Source organism: Embiotoca jacksoni, unplaced genomic scaffold (genome assembly GCF_022577435.1).
Source record: "Embiotoca jacksoni isolate LCO1_2020_lvr unplaced genomic scaffold, fEmbJac1.0.p SCAF_2, whole genome shotgun sequence".
NCBI lineage: Eukaryota > Metazoa > Chordata > Actinopteri > Embiotocidae > Embiotoca > Embiotoca jacksoni.
The window spans coordinates 19,215,074-19,236,681 of record NW_027185340.1 but is presented as its reverse complement, the minus strand read 5'-3'; the positions used below and the strand labels follow the sequence as shown (position 1 = coordinate 19,236,681).

The 21,608-nt window shown below is 42.8% G+C and overlaps 3 protein-coding genes across 15 annotated transcripts in view; 2 read left to right on the top strand and 1 right to left on the bottom strand.

The window, feature by feature from the left end:
* Nucleotides 1-11,350, top strand: part of lrrfip1a (leucine rich repeat (in FLII) interacting protein 1a) — a 42,914-nt gene extending 31,564 nt beyond the window's left edge. For 3 of the 13 annotated variants that reach the window (XM_069154940.1, XM_069154937.1, XM_069154943.1), the window contains 10 exons: nucleotides 319-456; nucleotides 953-979; nucleotides 1,103-1,228; nucleotides 2,180-2,251; nucleotides 2,745-2,915; nucleotides 3,194-3,286; nucleotides 3,532-3,624; nucleotides 3,768-3,860; nucleotides 4,016-4,160; nucleotides 5,925-9,408. In XM_069154940.1, the coding sequence (XP_069011041.1) occupies nucleotides 319-456; nucleotides 953-979; nucleotides 1,103-1,228; nucleotides 2,180-2,251; nucleotides 2,745-2,915; nucleotides 3,194-3,286; nucleotides 3,532-3,624; nucleotides 3,768-3,860; nucleotides 4,016-4,160; nucleotides 5,925-8,602 (3,636 nt within the window). In that variant the 3' untranslated portion in view covers nucleotides 8,603-9,408. Of the gene's footprint in view, nucleotides 1-318; nucleotides 457-952; nucleotides 980-1,102; nucleotides 1,229-2,179; nucleotides 2,252-2,744; nucleotides 2,916-3,193; nucleotides 3,287-3,531; nucleotides 3,625-3,767; nucleotides 3,861-4,015; nucleotides 4,161-5,924; nucleotides 9,409-9,779; nucleotides 9,901-10,005; nucleotides 10,086-10,179; nucleotides 10,285-10,365 lie in introns of those variants that run through there. The other 10 variants (XM_069154944.1, XM_069154947.1, XM_069154946.1 and 7 more) reach the window with 8 other exon arrangements.
* Nucleotides 11,148-15,660, bottom strand: tyw5 (tRNA-yW synthesizing protein 5). The gene is made up of 8 exons (XM_069154951.1): nucleotides 15,564-15,660; nucleotides 14,518-14,672; nucleotides 14,281-14,350; nucleotides 14,134-14,178; nucleotides 13,900-14,037; nucleotides 13,717-13,804; nucleotides 13,504-13,620; nucleotides 11,148-12,949 (listed from the first exon to the last, which is right to left on the bottom strand). The coding sequence occupies exons 1-8, from the start codon at nucleotides 15,642-15,644 to the stop codon at nucleotides 12,603-12,605; spliced, it is 1,041 nt and encodes a 346-aa protein (XP_069011052.1). The 5' UTR covers nucleotides 15,645-15,660; the 3' UTR covers nucleotides 11,148-12,602.
* Nucleotides 15,661-15,946: 286 nt separating this feature from the next.
* Nucleotides 15,947-21,421, top strand: maip1 (matrix AAA peptidase interacting protein 1). Its single transcript, XM_069154936.1, has 5 exons — nucleotides 15,947-16,273; nucleotides 16,402-16,473; nucleotides 18,038-18,164; nucleotides 19,317-19,470; nucleotides 19,907-21,421. Exons 1-5 carry the CDS (start codon nucleotides 15,953-15,955, stop codon nucleotides 19,983-19,985), a joined length of 753 nt encoding a protein of 250 aa, XP_069011037.1. The 5' UTR covers nucleotides 15,947-15,952; the 3' UTR covers nucleotides 19,986-21,421.
* The last annotated feature ends 187 nt before the right edge of the window (nucleotides 21,422-21,608 follow it).

The following is a 21,608-nucleotide window of genomic DNA, read 5'->3' as shown; positions in this document are numbered from 1 at the left end:
TATAGTCAGGTTGTTCCTTTTATATATCATACATGCAACTACTGCAGGTATTCTTCTTTTTCTGAGCAAATAGAAAGTACAAGTTAAATATCTGAGCTCTTCAGCAGGGGAAGATCACATTTAAGAGTAAAAATGAATCAACCTTTTCTCCTTTATAGCACTAAAGACGGTTTTTAAATACTTTTCTTCTGTCTCAACATCTTTATTTATTTTGCCAGCTTCCTCAATCATTATTTCTTTTTTTATTTTGACATCACTGTCGTCGTCCTCTGTTTGGCTTCTCTTTTGTCGTGTGTCGCCCCCTGGTGGCCGATGTAGGACAACTGCGGCTCTGTTGCCAGTTATTTGAGGAGCACGGCTGGCAGCAGCGGCCTCCCCAGGGACCTGGACGATGTTACTATTCCTGACTTTCCTGATGTGAGTCGCTTTGCACCTGCAGGAGGCCGAGGCCGTGATGTGAGCTCACTTCCTGCTTGGTTGTTGTTTGATTGTTTTGCCACTAGTCCTGTTTTTGTGCACTTTACCCAACGAGGAGGGCTGATTGTTCCCCGGGTTGGTGTCGGAGGTTAATGTGTGTGTTGACCTAACGTGGAGACTACCAGCTTGTCTTGTGTTTTGTAAGTGTGTGGCATCTAACAGTTTGAAGTGTTTTCTTAAACAGATATTTGTTGTTGAATGGACTTCCTGGAAGATTTTTTTTTTTTTTGGCGTTACTCATAAAAATATTGGCATGGTGTTACAAATGTAAAAAGCAGATTGGATTGCTTTGAAGTTTTGCTTGGTCTGTTGCCTTTGTAATAGAAAGTCTGACGGTAAATCTACCGGTCGGTGCTGCTCTGGTTGTCGTGGCGATGGTGGCACTTCCTCCCTTCTCCGTCAGTTCGTCCTCTCGGGCTCGTGACCTCCACATCAGCCTCTGCTTTCTCTGACTGTTTTTTATTTGTCTCAACAGGTGGAGGACAAAGATTATCTTGAGAAGGTGAGAAAGTCACGTCACCTTAAGCTGCCTTTTTATTCTCTGGGAATAATGACTGGAAAATGTTGGAATATATTTATTTAAAGAGGGATTTTAACTATATATATATTGTTTTCTCTTTGTCAGGGATCTCGGGCAGCTTCTGCCTTAACAGCAGGAACCCTCACCTCTATAGGCGGGACATCCTCCCGGAGAGGGAGCGGAGAGACGGCTATAACCGTCGACGCTGAGAGCTCCATACGAGAAATCAAGGTAACGTCCTGCGGACAGATGAAGCTGTGTAATCTTTCAAACTCTCTGTATGGGCATTACAGTAACGACACAACCTAACAAACAGGACTGGTGGCAAAACAATCAAACAACAACCAAGCAGGAAGTGTCGTTACTGTAATGCCCATACAGAGAGTTTGAAAGATTAAAATTAGCATGAAAAGAGGAATTCTTTTGGGCACCAAAAGAATAAACTCAGCTGAGTCAGTCATATTAACCACTCACATTAAAGTGCACGACATTTACTGTAGAATTAACAGTTGTTGATTATGTATTTGAGGCTACGTTTTGTTTTGAAAATGGGAAATTACCTCCCAAACAAAAGTCATATATTAAATATTTGTTTACATTAATCACTATTTGTTTAAGTTATTTAATGAAGGTTTATAAACAACACAAATTCAAAATGTTTTTCTACTGTAAGAGTGTTTTTTATTACATTTTACATGTTATGTTATGTTATGTTATATTATATTATGTTATATTTTTACTATTCCTGCTGCGGCTCAGTACCAAGAAAGATAAATGAGTTTAAGCGATACACAGATATTATCATCTCCTAAATAATTTTTTGTTTTAATTCCAAATTTTCAAGTGAAATAAAGCAATTTTGCTCCATTTCAAGAAGAATAAACAATATTTTTAAGCAACTGTGAACTCGATAATATGCTACAAGAAGCACAGAGCAGTCTGGCGAGCTTTATTTATACCATCAAATAAGTATGGCAAAAGACTCCCTCTGATTTAAGATGAGACTTCTTGAAAATAAGTTCTTCTGTGCAGCTCTTTGCGTTGCTCATGCCATTTTCGTTTCTTTCTACAAAAACCCTTCTCTCACTGTGCCCATTGTTCGGTCACCAAACTCTCTGCTTCACCTGCACTGTTGCTGTCCCACCGTGCTTCTCTGATCACCGCTGCTGCGCTCTTCACCAGGAGATTCATGAGCTGAAGGATCAGATTCAAGATGTGGAAACCAAGTACACGCAGAACCTTAAAGAAGCCAAGGTATCAACCTGAGACCAGAACCACAGAGTCCAGACTCTTAACTAACGGGTTTCCCGGTGATGGTGTTTTTATTTTGTCCTGCACGCTATCACTGTTAACTTACCCAAGTAGCACAGGAGCAATAGACTGAACAGAAAATACTGACATACATGTACAGTAGTACTGCAGTCCTTTTGTCAGGCATCGTTTCTCATTCATTTCCCCTTTGTTTTTTAGTTTTTCTCTAAAAATGCAAACTTATTATCTGTCTAAGTCTCATTTGCATGTCGCTGTCTTTCTTCCTTTTGATGTGTGCATGTCTGTCTATATTCAGATTTCCACTTTCCTGCGTTTACAGTTGCACGACATGTATACGTTCACCTGTCTGGAGCCTCCGCCAGCTGCGTCCATCCTTTATTACAAACGCACACCGGCGTGTCCGTATCATTAGAGCAGCTCATATCTGAGCTGACACCTGTTACATTGTCGTGTTCTGTCTGTGCCGCTACATTAGGATGCATTAGCGGAGGTGGAGGAGAAGTACCGTAAGGCCATGGTGTCCAACGCCCAGCTGGACAACGAGAAAAACAACCTGATGTACCAGGTGGACACCCTCAAAGACTCCCTGATGGAGCTGGAAGAGCTGCTGTCCGAGTCGCGCCGGGAGTACGAGGAAAAAGTCAAGGTACAGTGTTGACAGTAAAACTACCATGAACGTAGAAGGAAGCAATCCAGTATGTTGAATAGTTGAATGGTTTAAATCTATATTCATCTGTGAAGTGTCATAAAACAAACACTTTACGGTAAATTAACCATAGCTCGCGGTTTTTCCTGTTCTTGTGTTTGGTGTGTCGTATGTTTTTTGCGAGTGATAATTTTAAAATAAAAAGTGAGTCAGTTTATTTTTTTTAATTTTTTTTTTCAGTTATTGGTTGTCAAACTTGTGTGTCTTGTTCCCTGCAGGACTACGATCGAGAGAAGCATGCCCACGGCGTGCTTCAGTTCCAGTTCAACGAAATGAAAGAGATGCTAAAACAAAGTGAAGAGCTGCTAAATGTGAGTGTTTGTCGCCCAGCGGGAACGCGTGTCGACATGAGTGTGAAGCGCAAGGCAGAAATGGAGGTTAAAAAGACTCACATTTACAACAACAAAAATAACAGCTGCCGTTTACTCCGTTTGTCTCCGAGTAAAGCTGCATGTCGGGGTTCATTTCACAGCTTCCTCTTCTCCTCACGCAGTAAACACTTGCACTGCCTCTTAATTTTTCCTCTCAACTTTGCTTTCCTTCTCCTGCTGTTTAGGAGATCCGCCAGCTGCGTATGAAACAGGAGGGTTTTGTTAGAGAAATATCTGACCTGCAGGAGACGGTGGAGTGGAAGGATAAAAAAATCGGGGTACGGCCGATGAGCCCAGATCCAGCAGTTCTATTTAATCACATTCATCACTTTCACTGACATGAATTCAGCATCTTCTTTGCATGAAACTTCACTTCCTTTATGCTTTTCACTCTCTTCTGCCACTCGGGGACGCCGCTCAGGCCTTAGAGCGACAGAAAGAATACACAGATGCGATCCGAATCGAGCGAGATGAGCTAAGAGAAGAGGTGGTGAAGCTGAAGGATATTCTGAAGGTACTCGCCGTGTAAAACTTGTCTGCTGATTTTAGCTTCACTTAAAAAAAATTTTAAAAAAAAGCTTATTTCCATCTTTTTAAAAAATTTTTTTTATCAAACCCAGATGTTATTTCCAATCTCCGGTGCTAATTCATGACTTTTTCCTCGTCTAGAAACATGGAATAGTCCTGGGACCTGATCTGAGCATCAACGGGGACTTCGGAGAGGCAGAAGTGGACGGTTCCCCCGGCGCAGACCCCGCCTCCCCGTCGGTGAAGGACCCCCAGACGTCCCCAGCGGAGGGGAACAGCATGCTCGGTAAAAAACACTGTGGAATCAAACCTTCCTTTTCCTCCTACTGCATGGCTCTGCTGAAGACTAACTGAAGGCTTTCACCCCAAGATGCTTTAGAGTCGTGACGAAACAGGAAATCAATCATAAATTATACAAAAATGAAAACGCAGCACTGAGATTCCATGTAGAGTGTTTTGGAGTGAACCCTCTTCAGCTTCCTGTGTTTTTGTCCCTGGAATATTAACTTGAACTCTGATTTGCACTGATCTTATGAGATGGGGTGATAATCTGTATTTTTCTTGCGACTGATAGTTCCTTGTTGAAACGCTGGACTTTGGAAACACTGTCGCTGTTCAGGAGCAACTTTTAAGCCGGTATGCTTGATGTAGGATCCTAAACTCGGTTCAGAGAAAAACATTTAGTTCAAACTCGTATTTCTTTACTGCATCCACAAAACAAACTCCACTTGCTGATTAAAGCAAAGAAGGTTTATTTATCCTCAAAAAAAGGTTTCCACAGAGCGTCGTCATCCATATCCTAAAGTAGGTCTAATAATCCAAAATTCCAGTTGTTCACAACAGTTAAACACAGTCAGAAAAACTGTGCCGCTCCATCTCTGTCACTCATGCTAGACTGCTGATTAGACACTCATTTATATCAGTTAGTTTTTTATATCTATCTCGAGCAAACACAATATATGAAAGGCAATATTTAGGGAGTAGCAGCAATGTAAAAATATAAATAACAATACTCTATATTTAGCTCCTATGGCTCTTATATTAGAGATGTCTCAAAAGGTCTCGGATAATCAGTAATGTGATCATCTGGTTAAACGTCATCTGCTGATAATCAAGAAATACCTTTTTAAAGACAAACAAGTTATGTGTGTGTCTTTGCCTTCTGTGCTGTAGAGCTCCAACGTCATCCAAAAAAACCATCAATGAGCCACAATGCTGCACCGAATTATTATTTCCATGAACATTTATAATTACTGTATGAATCTGCAGCTGAAAAATAGTCCCCAGCAGTTGCACTAAATACTCCTGTCGGACTAATGATTGCTAAAAACTACAGTGGCCTTTTGACCTCTAATATTAGTAACTTTATTTCAAGATTTATGTATTTAGTAGGAAACAGCGTGCAAAGTCAGAAAGTAGTGAGAAACAGCCCGACGTGTTGTTGAGGTACAAGAAAAATACTGAAAATCACCACTCTTATCTTTTAGGAAACGTCGATCCGACATCTTGCTTTTCTTCTGAAACTAAAATCACATGAACAGACTTGCTTTGTCTTCTATTACTAATGTTTCTCTCGTGTTTCTCTTGCACCTTTTTTCACCATTTCCCGAACACACATTAGTCCTGAATCACAACTACCTCTGTTAATGCAGGTGATGTTGGTGTGTAAACGGTAGCAGGTCTGATATGCGACAGGGTTGAATGTCTTCAGCATGTTGGAAGCTGACAGTCGGTGTGTGTAGCGATGACTTATTTGGATAATTGCATAGATACGACGTCAAGCTTCTGCTCTGATCACGCTGATAAACTGGGGATCAAGACCTTCATTTCGGTGTTCCTCCTTCCTTCCTTCCTTCCTCTTCTTCTCTTCTCCTCGTGCTTCTCTTGGTTATCTCGGCTCGCTGCTTCTCTTTCTGGCTGCCAAATCAGCCAGGTGTCCTTCTTTTCCTTCACTTCTGCTGATGCACTTCCTGATGAAGATTACAAAGTCATGTCTTCAAGAATTTGTTTTTTGGCCATCTATCACCGTGTGCTCTTCATGATCTCTCAGGCAACACAGAGGAGTTGAGCAGTAGCAGAGAGGAAGAGGTGGATCCAGAGCAGCCACAAGAAAAGCATGAGGAAGCCAAAGAAAATCACTTGAGCTCTGATGCTCTCTGTAATGTTGCTGATGTGTCCAAACTGGAAACGTCCAGCGAAGGACCGCCTCAAGAAGAACAACAGGCAACGACCTCAGGCCTCAACAAGGACTTCAATGTTGACATTAATGACTGTCCAATCACAGAAGCCAAAGATATAATCGTTGAACTTCAGCGAGTTCAACCTGTAACGAGTCCTGAGGACAATGTTCCAGAAACAGACATGTCTGAGGGGGGGGATTTAAAAGAGACGAGTTACACAGATTTAGAGGAGACGCAAACCAAAAGTAGTTGTGTTGATACAGACGAGGATCTTAGAAAGACGTGTACAAGCTTTTCTGAAGATCAAGAAGACAAACAGGATGTTGAGGAAAGTACTCTGACAAATACAGAATCGTGTCCTCAGCAAAGAGTTGCACATGTTGTTATGACAGAAAGTTTAGCCCACGAGTCCGTCCCTGCTGCACCAAAGACCGGACCTCAACAAGAGCCTGAGAACGGCGAAGACGCAGAGAACGAGGAGGCAGAGGAGATGCCGAGTAAATCTGCAGGAAAGAAGAAGAAAAAGAAGAGGAGAGGCAAAAAGAAAGGAGCGACTCACGAGAAGAACCAACAAAAAGATGGAACAGACAAAGACGCAGCAGCAGGAAGAAATGGGACGCCAACAGAACCAAACATTGATGGTTCCACTGACAGAACCATCAAAGAACCAAAAGTAGATCAAGTCGAGAATGAGCAGGGCAAGAAAGAAACTGAGGAAGCAGAACCCACTGAAACCTTTTCTCAACAGGAACCTCTCAAAGAACCGAGACCAGACCATGTTTCAAACGAGCGCCACGAGGAACAAATTTTGGAAACCAAGACCTCACAAGAAGAGATGCCCTTTGAAACTCCTCATCACCCCAAAACTCCCAACGAAGTTAGAGCGGATCATGATGTGGACAAGCAAGACGAGGAAGAAACTTTAGAGACTGAGAACATAGAAACTTTAGAGACTGAGAACATAGAAACTGAAACTTTTTCTCATGTTGAGACTCTCGAGGAATACACAACAGATTCTAGAAAGGATGAGAACGACTGCGAACAAACTTTAGAGACAGAAAAAGTAGAAGAAACGGTAACTTTAGGTCCTGATCCAGATGTCCGCATCTGTCCATCTGGCATCAACTCCGACAGCTCAGAGGGCACTGGTGGCCTCGACAAAGAGTGTGCTGCCAGAGTAGATAACTCTAGCAGAGAAGTCATCCATTCTCAGTCAGAGATGGTTGAAGTTGAGTCGGAGAGCTCAACTAATAACCCTGAAAACAGCGTTGAAATAAGCAGTAAAGAAAACACTGAAGCCGAGTCGCATGTTCCAAACAATTCTGAGAGTAAAGACGACGCGTTTGTCGCACCGCCGTCTCCTGACGACTCCGCCGAAGACCCTCTCACCGAGGTTTCTCACAAAGGTCCTGAGGAGGCGGTCCCAGATGACGGAGAGCCAAGAGCAGAGGCCGAGCAAGAAGTCTCTCCTACCGGTGTGGAACCTCCCGGTCGGCATGGCGAGAACTCGGAGCCGAGAAGAGATGGAACAGGAGGTGAGGAGCCGAATGGAGACAAGAAGGAACCTGGAGATGTTGTTGAACTGGACAGTTTCTCACACGATGAAAGAGGTGACGGTGACGGTGCACCATTAACAAAAAACCCGGAGGCCTCGGACGCTGAAAAGGACGACGCCAAGACATCGGAGTGTACGGATCAGATCGATGGAGCGAATGCAGAAAATGAAGAGGATCCTGTTGATGTGTTAGATGCCACTAACTTTCCCAAAGAAGAAACTGAGATCGGTTCCTTTGTCGAAAAGGAATCAGAAGATCCAGAGCAGAAAAGCAGTCAAGGTGATGAGGAGACCGAATCGTCTCTTTGTCCTACAGCCGAGGAAACTCTGGAATCCAGCGAAGACAAATCTGACAATCGTGATTCGCCTCGACCCAACCTGCTGAACAGCGACGACGAGGATGGTGAAGATGAGGAAGGGCCGTCCTTTGATTTCGACGACATGGACGTGGAAGCAGCTGCTGAAGTATCAAATCCTCCCACGAGTCCAGAGCTCGAAGGCGTTGAGGAGGGAGTTGAAGTCGAGTCAGATGAGTGTATTAGTTCAGGCCTGTGGCAGAATAATAGCGATGAAAATACAAAAGACAAACCAGCTGAAAGCAACGACGAGAAGCGTTCGGTCGATGGAGGTAACCGGACAGATGGGCTCGAAAAAGAGCCGGATACCGGACCTCAAGAAAACTCTTCGACTTGTGAAGAAGCCGCGTCCGAAAATGTCCGCGACGAGCAGAGAAACGCATCGGAGGAAGAAAGAGGCGTAGCGGACGAGTCGAGGCGCACCGCGGAGGAAGGAGAGGGTTTGAATGTTGGGGAGAACGTTGACCGGAGGAAGTATTCGGCGGTCGAGGACGGATTAGACGCCGTCCGGATTGAGCTGCAGGGCAACGATTCAACGGAGACCGCAGACAAAGAGGCTCCGAAGTCAGGCAGAGACGCGAGGAAGGGCAGCAAGAAAGGCAAAGGAAAGGGCAAAGAGGACTGTAAGATGTCTTAGTCTGCAGCTGGTATATTGTTTAGAGGAACGGTTGGACCCGACTGCAGTTGATATAACAGGTTGTATTTAGTTATTGATGCACATTTATTATGCTGCTTGTGTCACATGTCCTGGATATTATCGCTCTGCAACAGCATCACACACCATTTCTTATTCAATATCTGCACTTCCAGAAACGCGTTCAGGTATTTACGCCACTTGGTGCACAATAAAATAAAAAATGAAATCAAAAATGTTTACTGGTAATTCTCAGAAGTGATAAATGTATGTTTGCATTCTGTTGCACTAAATGGAAAAGATTGAAATAAATACTCTGCTGTTACCCGTTTGAAACGTCACTCGACATGTATTTCTGAGAAATGTTCAAACGATTCTTCTCATTCGTTCATGATGTTTATATCTTATATCTTATCTGTGTGTGAAAGTCGTCGTAGAGACTGTGTGCTCGTGCACTGACCCTCCTCTCCACAGCGTGCATGCTAACACCCCCCCCACACACACCTCCCACTCCATCACCCCCTCCCACCCCACCCCCCATGGATGCCTGCTCTGTTGCATGCATCATCCTCAGCCCCGCCCTCCCAACATCTCCTTGGCTCCTCCCACCCCTGGTATGTTAACCTGTTTATTCTTTTAAAGATGGACCTTATCAGCTCTAATCATTGTAGGCAGTGTGAAGCACGATGCTCCGTTTGAAGTCGTGTTACCAAGATGTGAAGTGAGTTGTTTTATCAACGTGTGCGCTGTCTTTCAGAGATTCGTCTGAGGAAACTGGTGGATGAGCGTGAAAAAATGATCGAGCAGGTGAGTCTGGGATCTATCTGTTGTTGTTGTTATTATTATTATAGTGTAAGTGTAGGTAAATTCACATTTTTCTAATCCGCAGCTGAAAGTAGTCTTCAACAAATGCATAATTTATTCCTGTTTGAGAAACAGTTGCTTAAAAACTACAGCGGAATTTACTTGGCATATTTTTGAAGAAATTAAAAGTATAAATTTGTGGGGTTTTTTTTTTATTAGATATTTATGTCTTTAGAAGGAATAAATGGGCTTTTGGCTTCAGGTCAGAAAGTATCAGCTGACACAACCGTGCTGGTTTGTTGACATTAAAGCTGTGAATGTGATCCGTCACGCGTCGTGTTTGACCGTCAGACGATGTTTTCTGCTTCATTTCCAGGTAAAGAAACTAAAATCTCAGCTGGATCAGAAGATGCAGAAGAACGGCACCGACAGCAGCTCCAGTCCGGACGGGGAAATAGTTGAAAACGGAAATGATCCCAACATAATGGAGCTGCAGAGTAAGCAACCATACATGTCCACGTACGCAGGAAAACCGCTGAGTGGTTGCTACTCGAGCGTCTCCGACAAATAATACGTATTTTCCCTTCGCTAAATCTTCCCAGGAGACTCGACCAGGCAGATCAGCGACATGAAGTTCAAACTGGTGAAGGCAGAACAAGAAGTGACGGCTTTGGAGCAAAACGTAAGCGGAGATGAGTCTTTCGAGGAGGTTTCGCCACGCTGCGCTCAAAACCATCGAAGTTCTCATTTACAAACACTATCTCTGTGATGTGCAGGTGACCCGGCTGGAGGGTCAGGTGACGCGCTACAAGTCGGCGTCGGAGAACGCCGAAAAAGTGGAGGACGATCTGAAGGCGGAGAAACGGAAACTACAGAGAGAGGCAGGGTGTCGTTTTTCTTCCACTGAATATTACGTGAGCTTGTTCAAGCGGCTCCGGCTGATCTTTTCTATCTCTCAACAGTTGCGATCAGCGCTGGACAAGGTCGACGAACTCGAGTCGAACAACAGCCACCTCTCTAAAAGACTGGAGAAGATGAAGTCGAGCCGCGGCATGGCTCAGACTCCATAGCAACGGCATCAGCTACAACCCCCCCCCCCACCCCCACCCCCCATAAACGCATCACAAAAACTGTCCGATCACCTGGAGGAGAATCCTTTGAATCCCGGGCTTCTCTTTCGTCTTCCTCGTAGCAACGTAAAGGATTTAAAAAAAAAAATATATATAGAAACAAACAAAATCGTAGTTATCCACAGAACAGAGAACACCAACAAGCAATGTGCCATTTCTTTGTCTTTCTTTTTCTTCTTCTGTCCGGTGAGAATCTCACACCAAGAGAGGACGTGGCGTGATGCGATGTGACGGAGCGCATGTTCCTCCACCGGGACTTTTATTGGACCTCGGCGCTGCTCTGCTGAAAGAAGGAAACGGGCCACATGGAAGCATCTTTCTGCTGAACTTCAAGACAGATGAGAAAACTCCACGTCCCGAGACTGTTTTCCTTCAGGAGGACGTCGGTGCTCGTCTGACCTTTACCACATCCAAAGCCAAACTATTTATAAAAGTCAAGACCTCTTTCAGATCACTGGCTCTCTGCGGCCTCAACACAATCCAACGTCCTCCGCCGTAGTTCCTTTTCTGTAGCCGGCAGTTCACTGACTTCGCCGAACGAGTTGGACCCACCGTGTGTAACCGAGCCGGTCGCTTCTCAGAGCTTCTTTCTGCTTCGTATAGTCGCTCACTGGTTGTTCTCTCGTGTGTCCACGCCGAGACTCGCTGAAGAGCCGTGACGACGGGGACTCAAAACAAAAACAAAACAAAAAGCGGTGTTAGCAGGAGACACTGAACACACCGAGGAGACGCTGCTTCACTGTTTACAAAAGCTTTCAAATGTTTGTAAGGAAAACGTAAAGAACTGTAATCTTTGTGCAATAAAAATTCAAACGACTCGGTTTCTTCACGTCTGCATTTCAGTGCCGGACACGAGAAACACTGAAGTTGTCGCAGCAGCGTGTCGTTATTATCGAGGTGTTTTTGTTTTTTTTACGTCAGGGCCGAACTGGAGGTGAAGATGTGTTGTTGTCTCTTCCTCCTGCTGACGGTAGTTTGGAAAACTCCAGAACAAACAAACAAGTAAGTAGAAGTTGAGTTGAGATTGTCAATATCTTATGTTGTTTTCTTTTTTTCTTTACATCCTCAATAAATAAGTTACATTCAGCAGAATATTGCTGCCGCCGTTAAAAAAAACTTCAGTTTCTTGTTCAACAAAAAAGAGCAACTTTTTATGTTTTGAGTGAAAACCTGAAGCCTTCTTCTGATATTTACATGTCACAAAGACATTTTCTAGTGCCCGTGTTCATGATTTGTTGTATCGGAGACGTATCTTGCAAAATAAGTCGTCTTGACAGCGAGAAGGTTTCTGGGTGTGAACCTCGGCGGAGACCTTTCTGTGAGGAGTTTGCATGTTCTTGTAGGTTTTCCTCCGACCATCCAAAGACATGCATGTCAGGATAATTGGTGATTGTAAACTGGCCGTAGGTGTGACGTGTCCAGAGTGTAACCTCACCGCGCCCAACGTCACCCCGTCACTCTGTTCAGGACAAAGCGACTATAGATAACGGATGGATATGAGAAGAAAATAAGTTCTACAAATAGCAGAATTTTGTTAAAACCAGACACATTATTATTATTATTAAACAAAATATCTTCGTGTCTTTGTGGCAACGATAAACTGCTGTGAGTGCAAGAAAAATATATTCCTATAAATTGAAGGTGTAAAAGACACCGGTGTATAACATTCACTCTTAATTCACTTGCTTAATATAAGATATAATCTGTTTGGTTTTTTTTAAACTGAGACTAAAGCTACTAAACCACTGACATGTTAAGAGTAATTTCGACAACATATTTGATAACGTTGGTAATAATGTTGCATTTATGATGACGTTTTTCCTTCACTACTATAAAGTAAATATATTTAGTTGCAGCTGGAGTGTAAAATTGGGTTTAATTTTTCACTTTTCAAGTCAAATAACCAACAAATGACTTGCTGGTGAGCTGTGACTTCATCCTGAAACTCACTGGTGTTTTCACAGCAGATCGTTTGGTGTTATTTTAATATGTACAAACATATAATCCAAAAGAATCACCACCTGTTCTTACATTCAACCATCCAAAACTGAACTCGACCACTGTCCTCCTTACGTCACGTGTCCCTGCAGCCTCATCCCGGGTCGGTGGATGGCCTGCTGGGTAATGTAGTCTCCTGCTGAGTCCTCCTGTGAGTTTGCTCTCGGCGCGCCTTCGCGGTACGTCCGCTTTTGGATGCGCTGAATCATGCGGCGGCCGTAGAAGTCCCGGTAATCAGCCGGGAGCTCGTCCAGAGCGCGCATCGCCCTCTCCAGAGCCTGCAGGGCTCGGGCTGCAGCCACGGGGTCCTTGTTGCCGTACGGGTCCTTCCTGTCGTAGCTGTCTGCCGGTAGGTGGCGCCAGAACACGTTGACGCCCACTCCGAACTGCAGCGCCACGGTGTTGTGGAACCACAGAGCTGAAGACCACATGCGGAATATTAGAAACGGATTTATTGAAGTCCTTGTTAGTGTTAATCTGATCAGACCGACAGTGGTGCATCTGACTCAATCCGATTGGAAACTCAGCGATACTACGTCCCGCCCAACGATAACCGTAACCTGACTGCACCACAGGCCTGTCAATCAAACAGACACGCCCCTCCCCCTGCCAAAAAAAACAACTTTTCAAAGCTTATTTTTTTTTTAATGAATGACGGGATTATTTTCAGATGGACCACCAGAAAACTAAAAAGAAGGAGCGAATTTAACTAGCAACACCGAAATAACTTAACATTTTATTGACTTCGAAGTTTATGAGACGGGAGTCTATGGAGCCGGAGGATTTTTGGAGCCAACCTCTAGTGGCACTCGGTGGTATTGCAGTTTAACGCACTTCTACATCGGCCTTATTTTTCAGACCCGGGAGCTCCGTCCACTCTTATTTACAATCTATAGATGAGATTCATTTTAAAAGCCTAATTTAATAAATTTGCAGAATTTGGATTGCGTGTTAAACGGCAGCTCTTCTTACCGGGGATGAAAAGCAGATCTCCAGGCTCCAACACACACTCGTGTCGCGTTGCTTTCACAAACTCAGGAAATTGTTTCAAATCAGGAGCATCAATGTCCAAAACCTCTGACTTATCACCTGTTGGGTTACAAAAACAATTAAAACATGCTACTTGTGCATGATACAGCGTACATATATATATATATATATATCGGCATGCAGGGAGAGACTCACCTGATAGGTAGAGGTGCAATGCATCCTGGGGGCTGTAGAGAACCACCCTCTTCATCCCCGTCACCTGAGCCAGCAGGTTGTCCATCACCTGAAGGACGGCGAGTGATTAGAACTCGGCTCTCTGCTCGCGGCTGATGTTTGTACCGTGACCTCTGACCTTTCACCACACCTGCCAGCACTCACGTCATAGTGCGTCCACAGCTGTAAACCGCAGGAGCTGATGCGGAAGACGCTGGAGAAGAACCGGTCGGGTTCAAAGAAGAGCGGGATGTGAAAGTCCTCGGCCAAGTCCGGGAACTGTTTGCTCAGATCAGCAGGTTCCTGCGGGAGAAGAAGCATCCGTTTTATTTTACGTTCATGAGCGATCAGTTCAGAGCTTCTGTAGTCGGACCGAAGACACTTTAGCCTTCTTCATACCTTCCGGACGTCTTCTCCCAGCGAGCGAAGGTAGTAGCTCTCGTCCTAAAATCACAGCAAGGAGTTTGTGTCATTAAAACGAATGTAACGTACTGTAGAAAATAATATAAACGTCAGTCCAGCATGTCGTGATTTTAGGATTCTTACCTCAGACAGGAAGAAGTTTGAGTGTTTGGTCTCGGATGCTCTTTTTACAAATTCATTAAATGGCAGAGTTCTGTGAACATGAGACGTACAGTCGATGAGAAACCAGCAGGGAAGTAGTAGAGGAGAGTGTGAGTTGAGTGAGGAGTGAATTATAGACTCTCAAAGATTGAAGTACAAATGTGTGTGTGTGTGTGTGTGTGTGTGTGTGTGTGTGTGTGTGTGTGTGCACAAGCTCACTTGTAGAAAAAGTTTTTGTGAAGGAAGTCCATCTGTGGCACTGCAGATACATGAATCTTCACCTCCTTGTCGCCTCCTTTTTGTCCAAGATAGTCAACTGTCCACTTCTGCAGACACGGACCCAGACTCACGCCTCTCAGCACGGCTGGTCTGCGCTGGAAAATAACACTCCTGGTTAGAAAATAACACTCCTGGTTATAAAATAACACTCCTGTTAGAAAATAACACTCCTGAAAATAACACTCCTGTTATAAAATAACACTCCTGTTAGAAGATAACACTCCTGTTAGAAGATAACTCTTCTTGGTTACAATGCAGATGCAGGTGTACTGTAACCCTGAACTCCTTGACCTGTCTGATCTATGATATGATCCACATTATATGCACGCCACTACTGTTTGTCCATTTTGAGAACACCCCCCCTCCATCCTCTGGATTTTGTCTGCTTGGACTTGGGAGACGCTGCATTACAGCACTTAATGTGATGTCATTATAATGTTTATTTGATGTCTGATATTTCAACAAATAATCGTGGTAATTGTGGAGAGCAGCAGCGAAAGATGGTATTTCAGTACAGAGACAGCTTTTACTTTTTATTATGAAAGAACTTGTTAAACCTTATTAACTAATAAAGGTTTAGATTTTTTTTTTTAAATATCAGAAAACAAAACAAAAAAAATCACATCCGTTTCCTGGATTCAAAAAGGAACAGCACAACAACACAAACCTATTCAATTTAAGTTATAAAACAACAGAAACAAAATGCCTTGAACTATTCCCAAGTCATCAAAGACGAACATTGTTGTTGATCTGCGTTTTTGTTGATCGACCAATCGATTAATTGACTATTAATTTCAACTGCAGCTACTAGTGAAAGAGGCACAGTATAAAAGCAAAACAACCAAAATATTGGGCTTTTTTTTTTTTGTATAGCATTTTTTAAATATATTTTTAATATATTGTTCGTGTATTAAAGTAGAAGAAGCAGCATTGTGGAGTATCGTTAAACACTGGAGTCACATTTCTCTGCAGGTGGATTTTTTTACCTCTGGATAAATGTCTCGCAGAAACACGTCCCTGTCCGCTGCTGTAAACACCGGGACAGTTTGTCTCTCCTGGACATCCATTTAACACGAGCTACTCCAGAAGGGTTAGGGAAAGTAAACACGCCGCGTGTTACACTGTTAGTTGTCCCCATAGAAACAAAAATAACGATTAACAGGTGACTTTAAAGAAAAATATTTGTATTTAATTTAAATTTTTGTAATTTTAATTTTTATAAAGTACTGCTGTTGTTTTAAGAATGATAAAACAAAATTGGGTAACTGGCCCGGTGTTTTATATATTTTTATATGTATATTTTTTTATTACGCTTGGTGTTCCTAGCCGGAAGATACAAGACGACGGACAAAGACGCTTCACAGGGAAAAGAAAGATGGCGCTGCCCCTGTTAAGAGGTTGTCAGCGGTTTCCGTCCATATTTAGCTTCACTCGTCTGGTTTTAAAGAAAAGCATCGTCCTGAACCGGTTCGGTCCGACGCGGCTGCCCCGCTGTTCACCTGCCGCGGTGTCAGCAGCGGCAGCAGCAACGGTCCGCCCGTACAGCTCCGACCGCGGAGACCAGAACCAGAAGGTGGTGGTGGTCGGAATCCCGAACCCCTTCATCTGGTTCCGGACCCGGATCTACTACTTCCTGATCCGAACCTACTTTGACAAAGAGTTCAGCATTGAGGAGTTCACGGAGGGAGCGAAGCAGGTCTGAAACACCAGTCGATAAAAACCTGTCAGCTTGTGATCGATCGGTTCGTTGACCGGTTCGTTGACCGGTTCGTTGACCGGTTGATCAACCGGTTCGGTCATTGATGAGGATGTCGTCTCTTGCAGGCCTTCTGTCATGTTTCCAGACTGCTGTCACGGTGTCAGTTTGAAGCTCTGGACGGGCTCGTAGCTAAAGACGTGAGTATTCAGGTCCTCTACTCAAGTAAAAGTACTTCTACCACACTGTGGAAATACTTCACTACAAGTAAAAGTACTTCTACCACACTGTGGAAATACTTCACTACAAGTAAAAGTACTTCTACCACACTGTGGAAATACTTCACTACAAGTAAAAGTACTTCTACCACACTGTGGAAATACTTCACTACAAGTAAAAGTACTTCTACCACACTGTGGAAATACTTCACTACAAGTAAAAGTACTTCTACCACACTGTGGAAATACTTCACTACAAGTAAAAGTACTTCTACCACACTGTGGAAATACTCCACTACAAGTAAAAGTACTTCTACCACACTGTGGAAATACTTCACTACAAGTAAAAGTACTTCTACCACACTGTGGAAATACTCCACTACAAGTAAAAGTACTTCTACCACACTGTGGAAATACTTCACTACAAGTAAAAGTACTTCTACCACACTGTGGAAATACTCCACTACAAGTAAAAGTACTTCTACCACACTGTGGAAATACTTCACTACAAGTAAAAGTACTTCTACCACACTGGAAATGCTTCACTACAAGTAAAAGTACTTCTACCACACTGTGGAAATACTTCACTACAAGTAAAAGTACTTCTACCACACTGGAAATACTTCACTACAAGTAAAAGTACTTCTACCACACTGTGGAAATACTTCACTACAAGTAAAAGTACTTCTACCACACTGGAAATACTTCACTACAAGTAAAACATGGTCCTGGAATTACTGGAATATCATGGATAAAAATATTTATAAAAAGTCGGGGATTTGATCATTTTCTGGCCCACGTCATTGAATATCTTGGCGTTTGGTTAAAATTTTAGCTGCCATTTGTCAAAGTGTAATATTGTTCTTGAAGTATTTCTCTACATTGTGTTATTTGTTTGTTTCTTGAAGGGTTTTATTTGCTTCCCGCTTGTCAACAATCACTTCAGTCAAGTCTTTTTCCTGTTGCTGCTAACGAAGTCAAACAATAGAAAAATAAAAATGTCAAAGAGTTGACAACAAAAAAGTCAGATGTAAGCCTTGTAAATAAATCTTGTAAATTATCGAATTAAGGAATATGGCTGGATTTTTTTCAGATCAGCATGAAGCCAGATTATTTTCCCTTCATTATTTGTCATTAAATTAATCTTCTTCATCGGTGAAAGAAGTGGGAACCCCAGGAAAAGCATGTAAGCAAAAGGAAACACTATGCAGTATAATGCTACCTGTCAGTGTCTTACTCACCTGTATGATGGTACACAGCCTACTGGATTCAAACAAACATTTTTTACATTCAAACCTGAACTGTTTTTATAATAAAAGAATAAAATACCCACAAAAATATGTAAATAAACAGATACAATTTAGAAAGTATCTAATATTTACTCCACTGTCAATTGGCCTTTATACAAAGAAGCTTGATCATAAAAATGAATTTGACTAATTAAGTATCCAACTGTACAAAAACTAAAGATAATGTAGCTTCATCAAAGGATATCAAAGAATAAACTCGCAGTATTTTTAAATGTCTTGTGTGTGTTTTCTGGCAGCTGATTGGAAAGTTGGAGGAAAAGTGCAACTTGCTGCCCTCCGACTACAAGACGGCCCTCTCAGCAGATCCTGATGAGATCATGTACACAACACCCGGAGACGTGGGGATCTTCTACGATGACAACGGTGAGCGTCGGTTCCTTCTTACTGTCAACAAATTCCACACAAAAACAAAAAAAGGTTCTGGTTTTACTTATTTCCTAAGAAAATACCACCAGTCTGTTGTGGCCAGTGAACTGTACTTCTCTGTGGTCTGCTGGGGGAGAGGAGGGGGAGGGGAGCAGCATTGGAGCCGGAGACACCAACAGACTTAACAAACTGGTTAAGAAGGCCGGCTCCATCATCGGCTACAAACTGGACAGCTTGGAAAAGGTGGTGGAGAGGAGGACGCTGAACAAACTATTATCCATGTTGGATAATCCTGTCCACCCTCTCCACCACCTGCTGCAGGGACAGAGGAGCACTTTCTCTAAAAGATTCCTCCAGCTGCTGTCACAAGGACAGATACAGGAGATCATTCCTGATCCAGGAGATCATTCCAGATACAGGAGATCATTCCAGATACAGGAGATCATTCCTGATACAGGAGATCGTTCCTGATACAGGAGATCATTCCTGATACAGGAGATCGTTCCTGATACAGGAGATCATTCCTGATACAGGAGATCGTTCCTGATACAGGAGATCGTTCCTGATACAGGAGATCATTCCTGATACAGGAGATCGTTCCTGATACAGGAGATCATTCCTGCCGACCACAATAAGACTCTACAATAACTCCCCTCTGGCAAAATCCATCACAGTACAATAACACTGTTGACTGTGTTTCTTGGTTGTTTATATATAAAAAATATGTATATATACTGTACTGTATATACTGTGCATTTTATATTTAATTTTTTTTTTTACTGTTATTTTATTGCTTTTTATTATTTTATTGATTTCTTGTATGCTGCTGTAGCGAAAAATTTCCCCCTTGGGGATTAATAAAGTAACTACCTAACCTAAGAAAAAAAAATACAATGCCCGACTCTTTGGGGGAAATACTGAGCTATTTGAAAGAATCATTTCTGTGGGTGAGCTGCTGAGTGCCATAAACGTGGTCGGGAAGTCGGGAACTATCATCAGATGAACAAACTTATTGCTCTAACAAGGCAATAACAAAACTACAGAATAAATCTAGACTGACCTGTTCAGATGTGAACCCAATAAGAGGCCCAATTTTTGTTGTCTTTACGGGTGAATATTTGTTAATCCGTGTCCGTTTTATTTATCCAGGGAGAAAGTTTGTCAGTATTCTGATGCGTTTCTGGTATCTGACGAGCGCACCGCTTCCTGACGACAGCATGGAGGGAGCTCGTATCTTTAAGGTGGCCATTGGAGACGGAGAGGGAGAAACAGAAACTAAAAGACTGCTAACTGCAATTTATGAGTGAGTATTTTTTGGTCGAGACTGCTACGACTTGAATGTATTAAAACGTCTTTTGTATGACCCACTGCTGTGGAAGATCTATTATTTTCTTCTTCTGAAAATAATTCTATAATTTATTTGATATCTGGCCTCAAAAAAAGGTACGTTTGGGGGCGTGTCCGGTTTGATTGAAATGCCACGGGTTTCCTGTCTAGGTGGGCGGGGCTTAGTGTCTTCGGGTTCTCAGTCAGTTTGAGTCAGGTCCACCCTTTGCTCTTCTCCAGTTCGTCCAGATGTGGTCACTTCTGGCCCTAATAAAAACAAGATGGTGACAGACAAAATGCCAAAGTGGAGGCTTCAGAACGGAAGTTCACAAACCAATGGGTGACATCATGGTGGGTTGGACGGATGTCAATGAGACCGCTCGTTCTGATGCTTCCTTTTGTCTTCCCGACAGGTTCCAAAGGGAGTTCACGAAAGGAGTGCCTCCAGACTGGACCATTACGCGGATAGAGCACTCCAAGCTTTTGGATTAAGGTAGTTTTAGACATGCCGGTGGAAACTAGTCACAGACAGGAAATTCCTCTCCGTATTTTTCTTTCATTAAAATTGAGCAAAGTCAGCTCAAGGTTATCTGCAGAGGAGAAACGAGACGCAGCTCCTCGCTGGGAAACTGAGGGGAAAGCACCGGGACAAAGTCGGATTTATTCACTATTTACTGCAGGGAAGACACATGAGCCAAACACAGCAGCTCTCCTAGATGATGCCCAGAAGCGTCTGCTCTATGACACTGTTGCTGACTCGTTTCGTCACTATCTGTATGTGATTAGAACCTGACTAGATCTGTAAAATTGCCTTGAAATAGGTTGGTTCTTTCAGGATTGTGGCCTGAGGAGTCAAATATCATCAACCAACGCTATTATTTTAACTATCATATGATACCAGGTGGTTCGGGTTTATTAACGGTGAGATTAACTCAACACAGAAACCAAACTGTAACACATTTCTTCCAGGAAACACGGAGGGAAAATGTGCTGAAGCTTTCTGTTGATGTGACTGAAACGGTCTGCGATGAGATTCTTTTTTTGTTTGTATTATTATCGGTCTTAGATCTGCTGCTGCTGCACACACTTTCATATTTAAAATTAGAATGTGTTGTTTGTTAAAAAAAAAACAACAACAACAACAACAAAAAACGGGCAAAAACTTGTTTGGACTTCATAAACAAAATGTGACTTCATTCCCTGAGAAACAACACGGTTTGTGTGTCTCTCTTTTTATGGAAACTCGACTCATCAGCGTTGCTGTTTCAGAGAAGACTGACTGGTGTCTGGTTGTGTGTTTGTAAGTGGAGAACTGAAGTGCTATAAAGATGTTACACTTCAATGTGCCGATTTTTTTATTTTTTTTTCTCTCTCACAAAAATGCGTCTTTCATTTTCTCCCCCACCGAACATTTGACCCATTGCAGTCACGTGACTTCAAAATACTGTACACGCTCGTGCGTGCATGTGTTTGTAAGGTAGCTGCAGCAGACCTTTGATTGTTTTATTAAAGATTAAATAATAAAGTATCTGGGATCAATTTCCAGTCATATTTTTGAGAATCAACATTTACGTTAAGTTTTCAGTTTGTTTGTCAGCTCAGGATTTAAAAACCTACCGGTGCAATTTTTGTGAAACTTGGTGAAAGGGTGGGGTATGGAGTGGATCTGAATCACGAGGCAGATCCATGGACTATTCTTCATCTTTATTAACATTGTAAAATGGGGCATTGGAGTTACTAAATACCATTTTTAATAAAATCCAGAAGATTGTAAATGCAGTTTAATAATGCGAAAACATCAGTAATTATAGAACTACATTGACTCTGTATAACAATTCATATTCACAGATTCCAGTCATCTCTGGCATACACATGTACATGTCCATGTTGTTTTGTGTTTCTTTTCAATAAAAAAAAATACTGTACAAATAATGAAATACGGCTAAAACTAGTCAAACTTAGCAAAAGCGGCTAACCATTTTCACTGTAGAGCGCGTCACTCGCTTTATGCTCTCCCATTGGCTCGCTTTATTTCCGGCCTTCCTCCCATTGGCCGACCAGCCTGCCAATCAGTTCCGTTGTATAGCGTGTGGTTCCTGTTGTGGGGGTTTAGCC

Excerpts from the sequence above, each read along its gene's own strand:
- tyw5 (XM_069154951.1), bottom strand. The coding sequence starts at position 15,644 with ATGGATGTCCAGGAGAGACAAACTGTCCCGGTGTTTACAGCAGCGGAC. Across the intron at positions 14,673-15,563 it reads TGCGAGACATTTATCCAGAG|CGCAGACCAGCCGTGCTGAG; the intron begins GTAAAAAAATCC and ends GTTATTTTCCAG. Across the intron at positions 13,805-13,899 it reads AGCTGTGGACGCACTATGAC|GTGATGGACAACCTGCTGGC; the intron begins GTGAGTGCTGGC and ends GCCGTCCTTCAG.
- maip1 (XM_069154936.1), top strand. The coding sequence starts at position 15,953 with ATGGCGCTGCCCCTGTTAAGAGGTTGTCAGCGGTTTCCGTCCATATTT. Across the intron at positions 16,474-18,037 it reads ACGGGCTCGTAGCTAAAGAC|CTGATTGGAAAGTTGGAGGA; the intron begins GTGAGTATTCAG and ends GTTTTCTGGCAG. Across the intron at positions 18,165-19,316 it reads GATCTTCTACGATGACAACG|GGAGAAAGTTTGTCAGTATT; the intron begins GTGAGCGTCGGT and ends TTATTTATCCAG.